The sequence below is a fragment of the Micrasema longulum genome, unplaced genomic scaffold (genome assembly GCF_059751315.1).
Source record: "Micrasema longulum isolate JH-2025_06_02 unplaced genomic scaffold, ASM5975131v1 h1tg000678l, whole genome shotgun sequence".
Taxonomy (NCBI): Eukaryota; Metazoa; Arthropoda; class Insecta; order Trichoptera; family Brachycentridae; genus Micrasema; species Micrasema longulum.
In genome coordinates this window covers 1,845,806-1,864,321 of record NW_028277874.1, presented here as the reverse complement: position 1 = coordinate 1,864,321, position 18,516 = coordinate 1,845,806, and the positions used below count along the sequence as shown (strand labels likewise).

The window sequence follows — 18,516 nt, the reverse complement described above, 5'->3', positions numbered from 1 at the left end:
CATTGTAACAAGGTGACTTTCTTGTATTATTCACAATTCACAAGTATGTTTCTAATTTAAAAAAATTGAAACTAAAATTAAATAGGTGCCCATTAAATAAATATGATATATGTTCCCCATTTTATCCTACCTAAATTCAATGTCACTTATTTTGCCAAACGGACACTTTCAGTCGCCAGAAAACTATTTTTTTTAGATAATTAATATTTAATCAATGCTTGACTATTTGTGTTTCTCGTTTATTCCGAAGTTTGATTATTATTTGTGGATCTTAGACGAAACCTCAGGAATATTTCTCCTTGACAAGTTAGTGGCAGTCCAGTTGTGGCAAACTTTATGGGTAAGCTTGTTTTCTCGCAAATTGATATCTCGTAGTTATGAACTATTGTCAGAAGAGCACATTTCATCTGAAGCATTGCGAACCGTTGACCTAAAAATATAAAATTATAGATATAAAATTTAATTTTGAAATAGTTGTTATTTGAAGGAATTCCATTTTAATTTGTAAGATATTAAAGATATAACACTATTGTATACACATATATAAGTTTGTCTGATTCATAATACATCAAAGTTATATGATTTAAATAATAACTTCAATTTATTAATAATTCAACAAAGCATCAACGGAGAGATCCGATTATTATGTAAAATAAACTCTTGTTAACTTAATAAAACGAATACAAGTATTTAATTATTACATCATCATCATTCCTCTTCCGCACCTAATGGTACATAGGGCACTGCATTGGTACACCTATCGCAGCTTATCTTGATCGTTTAATTTAAGATACTATCTAAGTCCAATTCGCATATAAATTTTCTGTTCCCGATAATTCACTATCTCGGAAACAAATACACTGATGACCAAAAAAAGGATATATTTGCTAAAACTTTATCAAATTTTAGGGGCTAGTTTTTTTAATTTTTAAGTAATACTACTTCAAAAAAAAAAAAAAATACTGTAGTTTCAAGTATTTTCAGTTGTTTTTTATGTACTTATGTATTTTTAAAATTTTCAATTCTATTTTTATATTTGTAAATTATTTATAGCTTCTATACACGTAAAAGCCCTTTGGGCGTTAGTAAATAAGTATTAGGGGCGTGGCGAATGCAGTGACCCTTTTTGCGGGAATTCTAAATTATAAAATTTAAAAAAATACTGCATTTAATAGACCCTTATTAATTTTAAACGGTAAAAAAGTGATATTTCCCTAATAAGCAAATATTTTTTGTATTAAAAAACAACGGAATAACAATATTTCATAAAAGGATAAAAAAAAATACTGCACGTAATCTAAGTTTTTCCTACCTATATAGGAATAAATAAAATAGTAAAATGGTGAGGTAATATACATACGAGGAAATAAGAAGAAAACACTTACTCGGAAAAGCAAGGGGGGAAAGGGGAATGGAATAGTTGGCGGGGAAAAAAATCTTACCACAGAATATTCACAGCAATTTAAAAAGTTTTTTGTTTTAAGTTAAAAATGCTAAGTGAGAAAACTTAGTATTTATCATGAAGCAACAAAAGCTTTTTTGGTAATAGATTGTAAAAAAAATCCTTTCTCATTACTAATGACTTTATCAATTAACAAATTACAACAGGGATGGAGAATACCTTAAATAAGGGAATATGGATGTCAAGGCATTTACAGGGCTTATGACCTATCATTGGCTGGTTTAAGTGGCCACTTTACACACTGTGTAACATTAACCATTTTGCCTATGTGAGAACATCCATATTTCTTCAATTGTTCCATTCGTTGATTTTAGTGAAGTTAAAGAGCTGAAACCTTTATTGTTGTGAAGAGATTCATCTGACTGAATTATTTCACATACTAGGCAACGCCTGAAAACAATTTTTCAATTTTTACACTTCTTCTTGGACCAGTTGGTGTCATTACAATACTTGAGTTTGTCCAAATGTTCGTAGACAAAAGACTGGATTTCACCCCCTCGGGAGTCATTAAGATTAACAAATTACAACAGGGATGGAGGATACCTTAAATAAGGGGATATGGATGTCAGGGCATTTACAGGACTTATGACCTGTCATTGGCTGGTTTAAGTGGCCACTTTACACACTGTGTAACATTCACCATTTTGCCTATGTTTGAACATCCATATTTCTTCAATTGTTCCATTTGTCTTTATTAATTGGTTACGATTTTGAGTAAAAAGCTTATTTTTTCTTACCAACGCATATTCTCGGTCCGCCGCCGAATGGAATATAAGCAAATGGATGTCTTTTGGCCGTGTTCTCAGGGGTGAATCGATCCGGATCAAACTTCAGGGGATCGGGGTAAATATCGGGGTCCCTATGTATGCCCATCACAGGGATGACCACTAGGGTTCCCTTTTCAATTATCGATGCGGTCCCGGGGATCGTGTAGTCCTTGGTGCAAAATCTGAAGTGCAGAGGCAGGAACGTGTAAATGCGCATAGTTTCTGAAATGATTAAAAATAAACATAATCTGCCTTGGCTCTACTCGACAGAATAGGGAAATATCACATACTACGAATACCGATATAAAGATATTTTTTTATTTTTTATTATTGAAATAAACGGCACTTAGTGCCTTTTACATATTAGTTACAAATACAATTAAATATACATACATGTAAGCATAAGTAATACAGAGCATTTAAAACAATATTATTAATTAAGAAAGTCTAAGAAATATAAACTATATAAAAGAATAAAATATTACCAGTTATAAAATTATCGATGAAAAAAGATAATTTGGTATTTGAAATACTTTAAACCAGTTAAAAAAAACTAAGAAAACCATTTTGAATAACATTTAAAAAAAAAAATATATATATGTATTATTATTGAAAACTAATATATATATATAGTTGGATAATTTATATAGCGCCATTTTTGTGAAAATCACCTCAAGGGCGCTGTACAATTAATAAATATCCCAGTACGTCTTGCAGCTACAGAGCGCATGGACGGTTGGGATTCTAGTTCCTCGTTTTCAATTAAGATCAATAAAAAATTATAACAGATAGGAGCTAGATTACAGGACGTCTTGCAGCTACAGAGCGCATAGACAGTTAGAAATTTAGCCCCCATTTACACATTTTAAAAATTGACAAATAAATTTAGTGTATTAATGATACTAAAAAATAAATAAAAATAATATGAATAATAAAAAGGAGTAAGATTACAACACGTCTTGCAGCTACTAAGCGCATAGACGATTGGAATTCTAGACCCCATTTATAAAATTTAGGTATTTTTAAGTTTGTATATGAAAGCTAGATAACCAATCATCGTGCAGCTACAAAGCGCATGGACGAGTGGAATTCTAGCAAAGTTAGAATGATATCAATAAATTTATAAAAAATAGAGCATAGTATTAAGTTTGTCAAGTGTTCATGCCAAGAACTAAGCAATAAAAAACTAAATAAATAAAGCACTGTATCAACTCCATGGTTAACAAAGGGAGATAGATGTCCGAAGAGAATCTTTTGTAGACAGTAGGTAGATATCGTCACCATGTGGTCCACTAGGCTGCTGGAGAATTTCTGGAAACGCACGTGTGTAGACTGGGGGATTATGCCTATTGTTCCAACGACTTGGTGTCCATTTTGGTCCGTATTATTTCATTATATGAGACGCAACATTCCTGTTCAATTCACATTTTTAAATGAATATTTTTTTGTATAAGTTAGTTATAGAAGTTTGATTTATCATTTTGTATGTTATTAGAAGGCAGATATTTGAAATTTTATGTGAAATTTTAGATAAATAGTATATGTATATGTATAAAAATATATAATGATGTAAAAAAAAATGAGAAAGAGAAATATTTTTTACTTATAAATTAATTCAAGAAAAGAAACGAAATATGGAATGGATTTAGAATAATTCATTGTATTTTCAAAATCAATACGAATATTCTGGAGAATTTTTTTCGAGAAACTCACCAAAGGGCAGAAAAGGCATTATATGCTATTAAACTTTACTAAGACGCGCTTTTGACTTTAAATAAAGATAAAACAATTGGTAGGTTGAGAAATTAGTAATTTAAATTTTTGTTTTTTTTCAGTTTGAATAAGGTTTTTTATACCAAATCTAGTAAAAGTTTTAAAAAAATCATTCTTTTTTTTATTACTAGATAAAGACACAAAACAAAAAAGTAACGCACTCTTTGAGCGCCTTTACCTAAAAAAAATTAAAATAATTATTTGCATTTTGATAATTTATCCAAATATTTAGATTTTTGGGCCATTTTTGGGACATTTGAGTATTCTTCATCCGCTTGTACGCGGATAAAATAAGTCATATGTCTGGCTTAGTCCTCCAGGCGTTTATATATGTATATTTTTACTTCTACGGTCCATTAAAACAATTATTCACGAGAAAATATTCAAAAAGGCTATAAAAAATGGATAGTGGAGGTAGAAGTAAAATGGATTGTCTCATTTATTTTATTTTATTTATTTATTTAGTTCTATGTAACATAGTCTAATATATATTTACAACACAATATTTACATCTATACTTATTCTTACATTATTTATCACTATTATACACATAGTATCCTAATTTATAATATTAACTGTTTCATATGTACATTTTCATTAATTATATTCACTATTTACACTATATACTACCTAATATTTTTCACATATATACTTTTAACATTTAATTTTAAATATATTTACATTAATTTCATTTTTTATGCTTTCTGGCATTTCTTCAAATAGTTTTATTCCCTTGTACATAAGGCAGTTCTGGGACATTGCTTTTGATTTCTTTTCCAGTCTTATATTTTTAGATCCTCTTGTTGCATAGTTATGAAAGAACTCATTATTTTTTAGTTTATTTTGAAAATATCTCGGAAATATTCCTTTAATAATTTTGTTTGCTCAAACCAATATTGAATCACCTGCTCAACGAACGATAGTTTATGTTATGTTTTTGTTATTTTATTGGGCGCTTTTTAATATGATTAATATAGGTATATAGATATTAAATACGTAGTGTTTATAACTGAGGCCCTCATATCAAAGATCGTCAAACGACCCCATCCCTTTTTTATGATAAAATTTCGAAAATCTGTAATAGCACTTTGAAATTTAAATATTTACAAATACAAAAAACTTTTTGATAATGTTTGGTGCCATCATCACTTTGAACAACAAGAAACGCTATTTTTTTTATTAAGTATTAAATATGCAGTTGGCCGTTTTTGATACTGTTTTTAGCGTTTGGCCATCTTTGATACTGAGGGCTTCTACATTTGTAATTTCTCTCTGTATATTTCTTTCAGTATATTTCTCTCTATATACTTCTTCTGTTTAGTCTTCTTTGTATATTCTCACATGTAAAACAATAAAAAAGTATGTTGTTAACTGTCCTCAGCACGAGTAACCCATTAATTTTAGATGGAAGACACATTATTATTACTGTTTATTATTGTTTATAATGTGAAAAAAGTTAATAAAAAAAATAAATATGCATAAAATCTTCATAAGAAATCCAAAACCAAATACCTTGGATGACTTTGGTGAGATATATCATTTTGGACAGAGAGTCGTACGTGATAGGATGGTTATTCTCTTCCAGGAAATAGTCAATTTCTTTTCTTAGTCGGTCCTGGACGTCAGGATTGCTGGCCAGCTCCAGGAGAGTGTAGCTTGTCATGGTGGAGGCACCACCGTAGCCAGCAATGAAGTATGTGAACGCCTGGGCTGATATAACGTCGACGGGAATATTTTCTCCTAAAAATGATCAATAACAAGTTAAAATGAAAATATATTATTTAATTACTATACAATATGATATTTTTTAATTTTATTAAATTTTCATACAATATTATAGCTGTCATGTAACGAGACAAGAAGTCGATAGGTGGACCCCCAGAATACTAAACTGGAGATTTTACGAAAGTAAAAGGAAGTAGGGAGACCGCAAAGGAGATGGTCTGATGACGTCGTCGAACTCGTGGGAGATGGATGGAAACAGAGTGCCCAGGACAGAAATATATGGGAAAAATTTGGAAGAGGTCTATATCCAGCAGTGGAAAAAATCGGGCTGACAAGAATAAGATTATTGCTGGGGGTTAGTGCAAGAAGTGCTTGTTAATTTTGGTGAAAATGAGTAAAGCATCAGAAAGTACTTCCTAAGAGGATACGTGGTCGGACTTTCTTCATATAGCTTGCTCACCACATACCCCACACCGCATCTAAGGACGTTAGTCTCCTTTCAACAATATTTTCGAGTTTAAATAGACTAGATGCAGTTTCAATGGAGTGACTATCTCAAGGCAGTTTTTAGAACCCAAATGTAGAAATATTTTAAATTAATAAAAAACGAATAATTTAAATTTCTGTTTACTTATATTTAATTTTGAATCAAGAGGTAGTGTTGTAAATTTTGGGAGCAACGTACATATGACTCTTCTGACCAAAAGACGTTGCCATTTTAGGTAGCACAAATAGTTGTCTATTTTTAAATCTTGTTTCATAGTATATTTTTTATCAATATTCCTACAGAGATGAGGTAGAATTTTTTCAAATTCAGGATTATCGATATTCGAGCGTTTACAGGGCTTATGACCTGTCATTGGCTGGGTTGAGTGGCCACTTTACGTTTTAACAACATTCCCCATTCCGCTTATTAGCGAATATCGACATTGGCATCATTTTGATTCCTGTATATATCCTATTCAACGAGAAAGCATTCACTAGCGTGTTGGAGCACCATCTATGTATTGATATTGAAGTTAAGTATTTTTAATTAGCATATTACTTTATTTAATATTGATAAAAAATATATATACCTACTCCCCCTCGGGAGAAAATCCAGATTTGTGTATGTACAAAAAATACACACACCAAAAAATAATCTTGTTTCATAGACTGTAGTATATTTACTCCCACCATTTTATGTGGGTGCACGAGAAGTTCCCTATTTATTTTCATTTTCCTTTATTTATTTTTGAGTATCTAATTTATTCTCAACACATTACAAAATATACATATTAGATTTATTAAATAGAAAAGAGAAAAAAATAGTCACAGAAAATGGACATACATATTAAAATTTGTAAATTGCCTTCCTAAGAGAAATCCCAATGTCATGAAATATATCGACATCCGAGGTGATATGATTGAATAACACGATTGTTCAACCTACGGCATAATTGGCAGGTTGGTTTTGCATTGCGGTAGGTAGAACAACCTGGGTTGCCTTTGTCAAAGATAATTATCAGGGACAAATGTACCTAATTCATTCAAAATGTCGTAATTATGTTTGCCGCCACCAATGAGTTGAAAAAAGTGAACAGTCAAACGAATATCCCTTCTCTCCAACATTCCTAGTAGGAAGTCAGTATGGAAAAGCCACGGGTGAAATCCGTACTCAGATTCTGCGTTATTCAGATAACGCAGAATTTTTTGCGCCCTCTCTATGATTAAGGAATACGTGGTTTTATTTGGCGATTAAATTATGGAACTAAATTCCGAGCGACTTCTTACCGAGGAATTATACAATGTTTGGAACAATCTTGGCATTTCTAAGAACAAATCCAAGCATTTAAAAGGAGTTACTGAATAATGATTTTATTATTTATTTATTTATTTTGTTCATTAGCGCCCAAAAGGCATTAACAAAAAATGAAAATAAAATACATGCCAACATACTAAATAATGAACACAGAATATACAGAAAAAATATGTGAAATTAGTTAGAAAGGATATAATAAAATGTTTTACAAAGTAAAAAAAAAACAATAATAACAAAGGTATGCAAGAAAAAACAGTAAGCATATAAACAAAAAATGCAAAGATATAAGCTTATGAAATAAATTCTGTAAAGCAAACACAGTAAATAAATTGTTACGGTAAGCAAGATAGACAAATTTAAGTTAAATTAATAAACAAGCAAGCATATATTATCGCGAAAAAAGAAGAAATAAAAAAAATATGTACACATGAAATGCATATTTGCCAATACTACAATTCAATTTGATATAATAGTAAATAATAAAAAACAAGTATCAGGTACTAAAAATAAAAAAGTCAGTTTTTTATTTATTTATAGAATTGAATTGTAAATAATAGTTTGATGAGCAGCTTCAAATAAACCTGATATTATGGACTTATAAAATTATAAAAGAATTGGACAGAATGTCTGCAGCCGTTCCATAAGTGTTACCTAACCTATGCAGTCTCGGTATCAATGAATTGTTTTGTTGGTTGGAAGAAGTACTGGAGAAATGAAACAATAAAGTTATCCTAGGTACTCTAAAATGAATTAATTCAAGTATTTTTGTTTCGTCAAAAAGAGAGTTTACAATTTTATACAGTAGAATAAGATCATTAATAGTTTTTCTTTCAGAAAGTGTTGTTAGGTTGAGCAGTATTAATAAATGTAGACAGCGTACAGTTGCCTGCCGTCCAAAAAACCTACTCGTTCAAACACCTCCGTTTTGGGTGTTCTGATAGGGACCCCAAGCAGAGCCTTGAGTACACACTTTTGTGCTATTTTCAAGGTATGCATAGCACTTTTGTTAGCTCCACCCCATGAAATTATTTCGGACATCGAATGATGATGATGGTGATATTACACATGTACATTAGCTTATTGCTTTAAGTAAAACCTTCTTGCCCACCAATAACAGACTGATGTACATAAGTTTGTCACGGTTTATATAACACTTGGCGATTTTACGGCTGTTTGCTGTGTGTACAGATACGTACAAAGTTCCAGTACACAATATAAAGTGAATGAAAACACACCACAATTTATTTATACTACAGCAGAGACATAAACGATTTACATAATGGGGAAAGAATGCATAGATGTTAAGATCAGATAAGGAGTTTTGAATGAATGCATTGATACATTTGAAACAAAACTGGGTCTGTGATTCTTTATAACTGTCTACATCAGAGTTTCTCAAACTATGTTCCGCGGAACTCCAGTGTTCACGGAGCCTGAATAGGTGTTCCGCAAAAAAAATTGGAGTAATACGATACAAGAATTTGAGTTTGCCAATTTTTTTAAGATTGGACAAAAACTGGATTCAACTCCCTAGGGAGCTATTGATATTAACATTTTTTAAATATTTATTTTAAACGCCATTTCTGCTATTTACATAAACGTGGTTAAAACAGTGCTTTAAAAATTAATAAAAAACGAGTATGAATTATTATATACTCGTACTATACATATTATAAATAACTTGAAATACATACATATTTTAAAGTAATTATACAAAAATTATAACTATTCTAACCCAATCTCCTGAAGTTGATTTGCTCTTTTTGATAAAAATGTGTTGGTCACTTTATTTTTTAAGTTAGGCAGAGATAAACTAAATATATCAAAATATGATGCGTATTCATTTCCGATATTTTGTAATTCAAAAATGAGTTATATTGAGCTACTGTTCGAGAATTTCGACAGTAAAATATTGTAGATTTTCTGCTTAACCTAGGTGGTACATAAAATTAAATTAACTTCATTAGATCAGGGGGGTATCAAACATTGGTTTTATTATTTTATATAAAGTTGTAAGATCGGTCGATGTTCTTCGTTCTTGCAATATGGTTCATTTTATAGTCTAGAATTTTGTTATAATTTAATTGATTACTAGAAAAACCCATATTAAAACTAATACATCTAAGAAACTTATTCTGAATTCTCTCAATAGAATCTGAGAAGGTGATTTGATAAGGTGACCATATTGGAGAATTGTAATCCAGTTGGCTTCTTACTATAGATGTGTGTTGAGAACACATATGAAGAACATATTAGAGAAGGTAATATAGAAGTCTAGGCATCTACAGGGCTGATGACTTGTCATTGGCTGGTTTAATGAACAAACTCAAGCTCAAAATATTGTCGATAAATCTACCTGGTCCATGAAGAAGTATAAAGATTGAAGAAAAATATTCAGGCGTTGCCTAGTATGTAGGTGAAATAATTCAATCAGATGAATCTCACCCGCATATATAAAGGTCAAAGCTCCTTAACTTCACAAACATCAACAAAATGAATGAATTGAAGGAATATCGATGCTTAAATATGGACAGAATGGCAAAATGTTACACAGCGTGCAAAGTGGCCATGCAACCAGCCAATGACAGGTCGTAAGCCCTGTAAATACCTAGACTTCCATATTCCCTCCTGTTAAAATAAATTTAAATATAGATAACTCCCTAGAGAGGAAATCCAGCAAGTCTGCAAGCATTTGGACATACTGAAACATTGTTGAATTAACTACCTGGTAAAAGAAGAAGTATGATTATTGTCAAATTGTTTTCAGGCGTCAGGTTTCAGGTTTCTGCTCTTTTACTTCACAAAAGTCAACAGATGGAAGAGTTGAGGAATTGTGGATGTTCAAACATGGGCAGAATGGTGAATGTTATACAGTGTTTAAAGTGGCCACATGAATCACCCAATGACAGGTCATAAGCCCTGTAAATGCCTAGACTTCCATATTCCCTCCTTTTAAAATAAATTTAAACATGAATAACTCCCTAGGGAGGAAATCCAGCTAGTCTGCAAGCATTTGGACATACTCAAACATTGTTGAATTAACTACCTGGTAAAAAAAGAAGTACAACAATTGGAAAATTGTTTTCAGGCGTCAGGTTTCAGCTCTTTTACTTCACAAAATTTAACAGATAGAAGAGTTGAGAAAATGTGGATGTTCAAACATGGGCAGAATGGTGAATGTTACACAGTGTGTAAAGTGGCCACTTAAACCAGCTAATGACAGGTCATAAGCCCTGTAAATGCCTAGACTTCCATATTCCTTCCTTTTAAAATATATTTAAATACGAATAACTCCCTAGAGAGGAAAACCAGCCAGTCTGCAAGCATTTAGACATACTCAAACATTGTTAAAAAAGTGTTTTCAGGCGTTGCCTAGAAGGTGTAATAATTCGGCCAGATATATTATACTCAGATCAATAAAGGTTTCGGCTTTTTCACTTAAAAAAAAATCAGCAGATGGAAGAGTTGAGGAGATGCAGATGTTCAAGCATAGGCAGAATGGTGAATGTTACGCAGTTCGTAAAGTTGCCACTTTATAAAATACATACTAATACCACTTTCGGACAAGGGGATTTTGAGTATTATGCAATTAAAATCTATAACCCACTTCCACTCTCATTAATTGAAACAATAAATAAAATTAATTAAAACAATTAGAAATGAGAACATGTTAAAAAAAGGCTATAAAAAATGGATAGTGGAGCTCGGTAGACGTATGCATAGACGTAATGCATTATGTCAGCATAGCCTTGATATATTTAAAATATTTTCAAATATAGGTGCAAGATGTTGATTTTAAATTTCATGCTATGCCTAGAATAAAGATTACTCTTTTAAAGCATTATAAAAAAATAACGTGGGAGAAATAATGCGTTGAAATAATAATAAAGCTTTAAATGCGATTATCCCGTAACTTGTTTTAATAATTTATGCATTCTGTAAGTAAAGCCTCGATGTGTACTTGTTTCGGATTCATTATCTTTTATTCAAGTGTCAAGCTATTTCTTCCTTTGATTCCGGTGGTCCTTGTTTTGAATCCCAATGTACCTACTCCTCCCTGACGGCGAGTCAAGAAAGCAACGCGTGACAACACAACAATAAAACTCAACAATGAAAACCGTACCGCGAGCGTGACAGTGATTTCGAATCACCAACATACAAGGAAACGTTCAAAGTGACCAGTGCAAACGATAACGGTGTTAGTTCAGACCAGTGCCAAAGGAAAAAAATCGTAAGTCCTTACTCATTTCATTAATTCCAGGATTGACCCTCAAAACCATAACGTCAATTAGTTAACCTTAAATCAAACGTTCCCTGTTTTCTTCGAACACGCGTATCGCGAGAGGGCAGGCCTTGTTTACAGTCCCGAGGTCGAAGGTATCGAGCATCCAACAGTACTATTAGTTTGGGCTTATGCGACATAAACAATTATTCTCACTAACACAATGTCTATGCGAACATTGCTGGCCGCCTATTTTCTTTTTAGCGTATATTCATTTTCTAACAATGCATTCTTTAAATTTGTGTTAAAAATGTTGATTGATATTGTAAACTTAAACTCATTTACCACAAATAACGGTAAAAAAAAACGTGAATAATTAGTTCTGTAGCACTAGATCAATTAAGATCAAATGGACCATTCCATATAATATATGTATTATACATAAGTGCAGGGGTTTGATAACTTTTAAAACTAATAATTTTATTAATAATAATACTTACGTTTTATTAATACAATTAAGATAATTTATTACATTTTTGTGGCAATAGTTTTCTGTGGTTTGTGTGAAGTCTGTTTGACTTGGTACAACCAGTGTTAAGGCAGACATTTCTTATAAGTAGTGCAAAATAATAATTCGACATGACTACCATTTAGTCTTTAAAAAAAATATTATTTGTATTTTAATTCATTTTATTTATTATATACGAACGGGGGGATTTTACGTGACAGATTCAAAATGACAATTCAAGCGTTTTATTACAAAAGTTTATATGTAGGTCTAAGAGTATTATTTTTTTTACGTATCGAATTTTATTATGCTTTATAAATATTCATAAAGAAAGATAAAATATTATGTAACAGTAGGAAGGTACAAAATGAAAATTTTTCAAAAATTATAACAGTTTTAGCAACAAAAAAAAATGAACAACAGGTATTATTATGTTCTATTATTTATTAATATATCAAATAAATTTTTCTTACTCCTCTTTATCTAAAAAACACTAATAGTTTTTAACATTTTTTTTCAATGAGGGATGTTCAGTGATACATGAAATTAGATGCAATTCTTCATTCACAAGTTCTTCCGCATCAACCGATGATAGAGTGATGTGATATTTTTCCAGTTTCTGGGAGTCCAACTCACCAATCAAGACAACTCACCGAAGAGAACTAGGTGACAAAATTACAAAACTAAATATAAAAATATTTTTCTTAAGATTGTAACTTTCTTTTTCAAAGATCATAATAATTTATGTTACTTAATTATTTAGGTGACGTTCATAAAATAACAGGTTTTGAGCATTATTTTATTTATTCGAACTTCAATCTTGTTTTCAATTCGAATCATGACATGCTTCAGAACCCAAAATATTCCATTTGTTGCCCGAAAATTTAAAAAATAAGTTCCGAATTTAATGAGGAAGTTCAGTGGTTTTTATTTGTTTTTGTTTTTTACAAATTGTAAAAAAAACATTTATGTATCGTATTATCAGCGCTTTGATTTTTAAAATTTTTGAAATTACTCCGCCAGGAACATAACAAATTGTATTTTTTTTTTTTTTTTTACTATCAAATTAATCCAAAAGTTTATATTTTATTTTACGTATCGTTTTATCATTGCTCTGATTTTTTAATGTCGGCCTCGTGGCGCAGTGGTCAGCGCGTTTTCCTACCATGCAAGAGGTCCCAGATTCGATTCCCGACATGGTTGACGTGAAGTACCTTTTTTTTAAAGGTGTTTTTACTCTTAAATATTTTACAGTCCCTGGACTGGCACCTGAAGCGTAAGACTGATTATCTTACTTTTATGTGACAAAAAAAATCAAGGTTCGCGGAGATCGGAGTACAGATGCAGAGCCCTATGCACCATTGGGTAGGGAAAGGGGAACGATGATGATGATGTTATTAAGTTGGCTTCCCGGAAACCGAAAATTTGTCCAACGCTGTAGCTGATTGATTGATTAGCAAGAACTTGTGTCGTCGTCAATTTTTACAATATTTTTTAAAATTAGTTTTTTCATATCAACTTCTGATTGCCGAACCTCCAACTATCGCCATGCAAAAAATACAACGACCCTTAATTCTATGACAACGTAGCATCGTTATTCTGTTTCAACATTTATAATTTTTTGCAAAAATTAGCTTTTGACTTAATACGTTAGCTCTTCTGCTATCCCAATAAAAAAAATCACGTCAATCGGTCCCTCCGTTGCGATGTGAAAGAAGAATTCATTTTTCAACTAACAGCTTTCTCAAGAGGCTATCTCTATGCATGACGGAAACACAAACGAACACACTTTTGCATTTTAGTATAAAATCACACAGTATGAATATTATGTATCTTTTTTGGGTGATACCGTGTATGTTGGATTTGATCCGACGTTTCGGCTACCATTGCAGGAGCCATCTTCAGGGAAAACTGGGAAAACAGTTTTCCCTGAAGATGGCTCCTGCAATGGTAGCCGAAACGTCGGATCAAATCCAACATACACGGTATCACCCAAAAAAGATACATAATATTGATAACAGTGACCGTGAAAACCTTCGCACCTATTTCACACAGTATGAATTGAAAATTAAAATTAATTTTTGATTTTATGATTCTCCTGATAAATATTTTTTGTACTATAATATAGTCTGAAGATAGGATGTGAGTGGCCACTATGATCATTATTTGTCAACCTCTGGTCCAAGCAATTAAATGAATACGAAATTTTCACTTTGCATTGTTATTTTAAAGCGATGGAATATAAAAAAAAGAAAACTTTTTCATTAATTGCCAGAAAGATTAATTTAAAGTACCAATTTCAAAATACAGAAACAGGACGCGCGAATTTAAGTATTATTTTTTTCCAGAAGCACTTTGAATTTTTGTACATGTCCTTCAATGACTGGGAGCCAAAAATTATTAGATATTTTACTTGTGTTTTATATAACCTTTCCAATTCATTCTTGTACAAATCGTTTATTAATTATTTCTGTTTACATTTTTTTATGTTCAAACTGTTCCTTATTTTTATTTGTAATATTTGTTTCATTGAAATAATTATATTTAAATTAATTATTTATTTTACAATTAATTTATCTTACATATCTAGGTTTCTATAAATTATTTTAATTTAATTATTTTTAAAATAGTTAAAAAGTTTATTTTTAAAATAGTTATTTTAACATTATATTTGTTGTAATTTTTCAAGTTATTAAGTTCTATCTTCCTTTTTATATTTTACTGTAAGTTTCTCTTTTCTGTTAAATAGGCGCTATCAGATTTTGATGGGTTGTTTCTGTTAGTGCCTATTTCAATTTATGTTGAAATGTTGTTAATTTATTAATTTATTTATTTTTGCACCACAACAGGCCAGGAGGCCCAATTACAGTGGTGAATTACATTACGGAAACCCAAGCTTGAGAAAAATCACATTTTAATTTTTGTGTTCTCACCGGGAATCGAACCCGGAACCTTTCGTGTGTGAGTCAAGCGTCTTGACCAGTGCACCACGGAGACCGCATTTAGTTATATGTTTATTAATACAATTATTATTTTATGTTATTCTTGTACATATATTTTTGTTGTCTATTGTTTGTATCTATATTGTTGATTCTTTCTGTTTGTGTTGTTCTTATGATTATTGTTAATTAATGTAACTTGTTTTTAGACGATGTTATCATGTTTTAGTAGAAGGCTCTAATAAACGAAAAGAAGTGCTTCTAATAAATAATATTATTTGACATAAATGCGCATCTTGAACATAATTTTTTTAATATTTTACCGTTTTAGCTTTTATTTGTAATTTATAATAATTTTTAATTGATTTATATGCTTTTTCATACTTTTTTGGCTTGTAATAGGTAAACATATTTTGTCAATTTGAGATTTTTTTTAAATTCTTGCAATAACTTTATTATGTATAACGCGTGCAGTTAACATTTTAACTCTAACTCATTTAGTTTGTAGTATGTACATACACGTAATTTAATTATTTTTTTTATTATTTTTTCATAGATAATATTATTATTTATAAATAATTTTGAATTTATTTCGTTAGGTACCTTTTAAACTTGCATAATGTGTATTTTGAAATTTTTTTAAACTCTTTCATGCTATTTTAAAAAAAATATTTATTTACAATTTTAAAAAACCCGTTAGGGTTATATTAGAAATTTAATATTGTCTAGTCATTTTATGTCTCGTCTAGCCTAGTTAGTTCAGTCATCATGTGCTTTGTATTGTATAGTTGTATGTAATGTTTAATATTTATATCACCTTAAGGCTGTATAACGTTGTTGTATTATGTAATTTCTAATATCTTATGCTTTTTATGTTATGTTATTTGTAAAAAATATTTTTTTATACTCATAATATCTTAGAATATAGAAGATAAATTGGTAATAAAAATTATTGTTGCGATAATTTGTTGATTTATAACGTATGATAATTTTTATTCTGGTTTTGTAAATATTATTATAGTATAAAACATAAATTCGTCTGTAAATAAACATTGTTATATGCATGTCCCTAAATGAGTTATTTTACAAAAACTTCTTGGGAATAGTATATAACTACAAGTACTACCATCACGCCATTTCTCTGTAGGGGTAGGCAGAGAGAATGAACCGCCACACACGTCTATCATGGCATACATTTCTATATTCATACATCATGTCATACATGCCCTTCGGTTCTGTCTGCTATGACATGACCAGACTTAAGGTTTTGGTTTACCTAATCATGCCACGTCTTTCTTGGTCGTTCTCGTCTCACGTTACCGTTCATTTTCGCCATATATACTAGTTTTACCATTCTTTCGTCGTCCTTTTGTACTTCATGAACAAACCATCTCAGAGACCCTCTCTTAATCTTATCAATTATACTTTACTCAGATTTACACTCTCGCCTGATTTTATCATTCGTAACCCTGTCATACATTGATTTCCCACACAGTCGTCTAAGACACTGCATTTCAACCGCGTTCACTCGGCTTTCATCTTTCTTCTGCCAGTTCCATGTTTCACTTCCATACATAAATGTTGGGACTTAAACTTAAATATAGGTAACATTATGTATAATATGTTTTTAATTTAAATAAAAAAAAAGTGTTTTGTTTACTGCTCCATATATCGCCTTTTTTATTAATATCACCATAATTTTGCATTCCGCACCAAGTGGTGAATAGGGCACTGCGTTGGTACACCAATAATTCGACGTATTTTGGTCGTCTGTTTGATAAAGGCAAGTCTTAAGCTTTGATGCCAGTCTAGAACCACCCTTTACTCGTTCATCAAATCAAAAACGTTAAAAATAAAACGGGAAAACAAATTGACTTTTTTTAAACTATAAAAAAATTAATTAGCCTAAAAGAACTTGTAAAAATATTACGCAGTAAGTCAATCAGTTTTAGAATATGGAATGATTGAATGGGGATGTGCAAATGACACATTGATCAAACAAATAATAATTGCACAAAAAGCTTTATAAAAAATATTTTAAGAGTCCCTATCAAAACTAGCTCCATCGGTATATTCGTAAATCTTAATGGAATATCTGTAAAACAACTTTATGTAAAAGCTCTGTTACTGACATTATTCTCTACCTTCTGTAACTCATTTCACAAATACAAGAGTTACTAGATACTCCACCCTGATACTGCAAAAACAATTCAAAATTATTACAGCCTTCGGTGAAAGAGGATTGGCCTACTACTCGGTTAAAGTGTACAATCTACTTCCATTGTCCATAAGGACAATTAGTAAGTACTAACAATATAAAATTGCTATTAAGAAATGGATAGTGGAGGTGGGTTGCGCACGGATCGATAAAGCCAAATAGGTAAAAATATGTGTCTTGTTTATGAAATTTGGTCTACAAGTCCATGTAAATTTGTTTTGTTTTTAGTGAATATTTTAGTTTATATTGCTCATTATGTGTAAGATGATAATTAGGTTAATTAGATTAATTACGTTTTTATTTTCTTATTATGTTAAATAACTAATTTTAGGCATATTTTACTTATTGTTAAATGTTTCCCTGTGAAATGAGGGAACATTTTTCTGTATACAAAAAATACAAACATTGTCAAAGTGAAAAATAAATAAAAATAATGTGCCAAAAAATTATTAAAAAAATCGTGCTGCAACGTTTTATTACATTCATCATTTTATTCTTGAACATAGATTTAGTAGAATTTTTTAAAATTATTTCATTTTTACCTTAAAAATGTTTACATTTGTTTATTGATTCATTCATTCAAATATACAAAAAAACTTATCCGTAATTCTATGAGCATGCACATTATCAAACAATAGCAAAAATAAAAATTATTATAAATACAAAAATTTTAAAAAACGCCTGAACAACACGCTTAATAGTATTAATCTATGCAATATTTCGCAACAATCGCCTGTTTTTTATATCTTTTTGAAAACTAAAAAAAATACTGGCACAAATTTGTACTATCTACCTATAGGAAAAAGCAGTATTAAAAGTTTTTTTTTCCAATGCGATATATTAAAACAAAATGAAAGGAGCACTAGGCACAGTAATTTCTAATAAAAATATGTCAATCGAAGCTAAACTGGCAGTGCACAACGGAGTTTTAGTCCCAACACTTATGTATGGAAGTGAAACATGGAACTGGCAGGGAAAGGATGAAAGCCGAGTGACCGCGGTTGAAATGCGATCTCTTAGACGAATGTGTGGGAAATCAATGTATAACAGGGTAACGAATGATGAAATCAGGCGAGAGTGTAAATCTGAGTCAAGTATAAT

General features: G+C 30.7%; 1 protein-coding gene across 1 annotated transcript in view; it reads right to left on the bottom strand.

The window, feature by feature from the left end:
• Nucleotides 1–239: 239 nt before the first annotated feature.
• Nucleotides 240–18,516, bottom strand: part of LOC148279725 (putative cytochrome P450 6a13) — a 38,612-nt gene continuing 20,335 nt past the window's right edge. Inside the window, exons 2-4 of the mRNA XM_088229519.1 lie at nt 5,515–5,742; nt 2,200–2,451; nt 240–430 (exon numbers count right to left, since the gene is read on the bottom strand). Of these exons, the coding sequence (XP_088085645.1) occupies nt 240–430; nt 2,200–2,451; nt 5,515–5,742 (671 nt within the window). The remainder of the gene's footprint in view (nt 431–2,199; nt 2,452–5,514; nt 5,743–18,516) is intronic.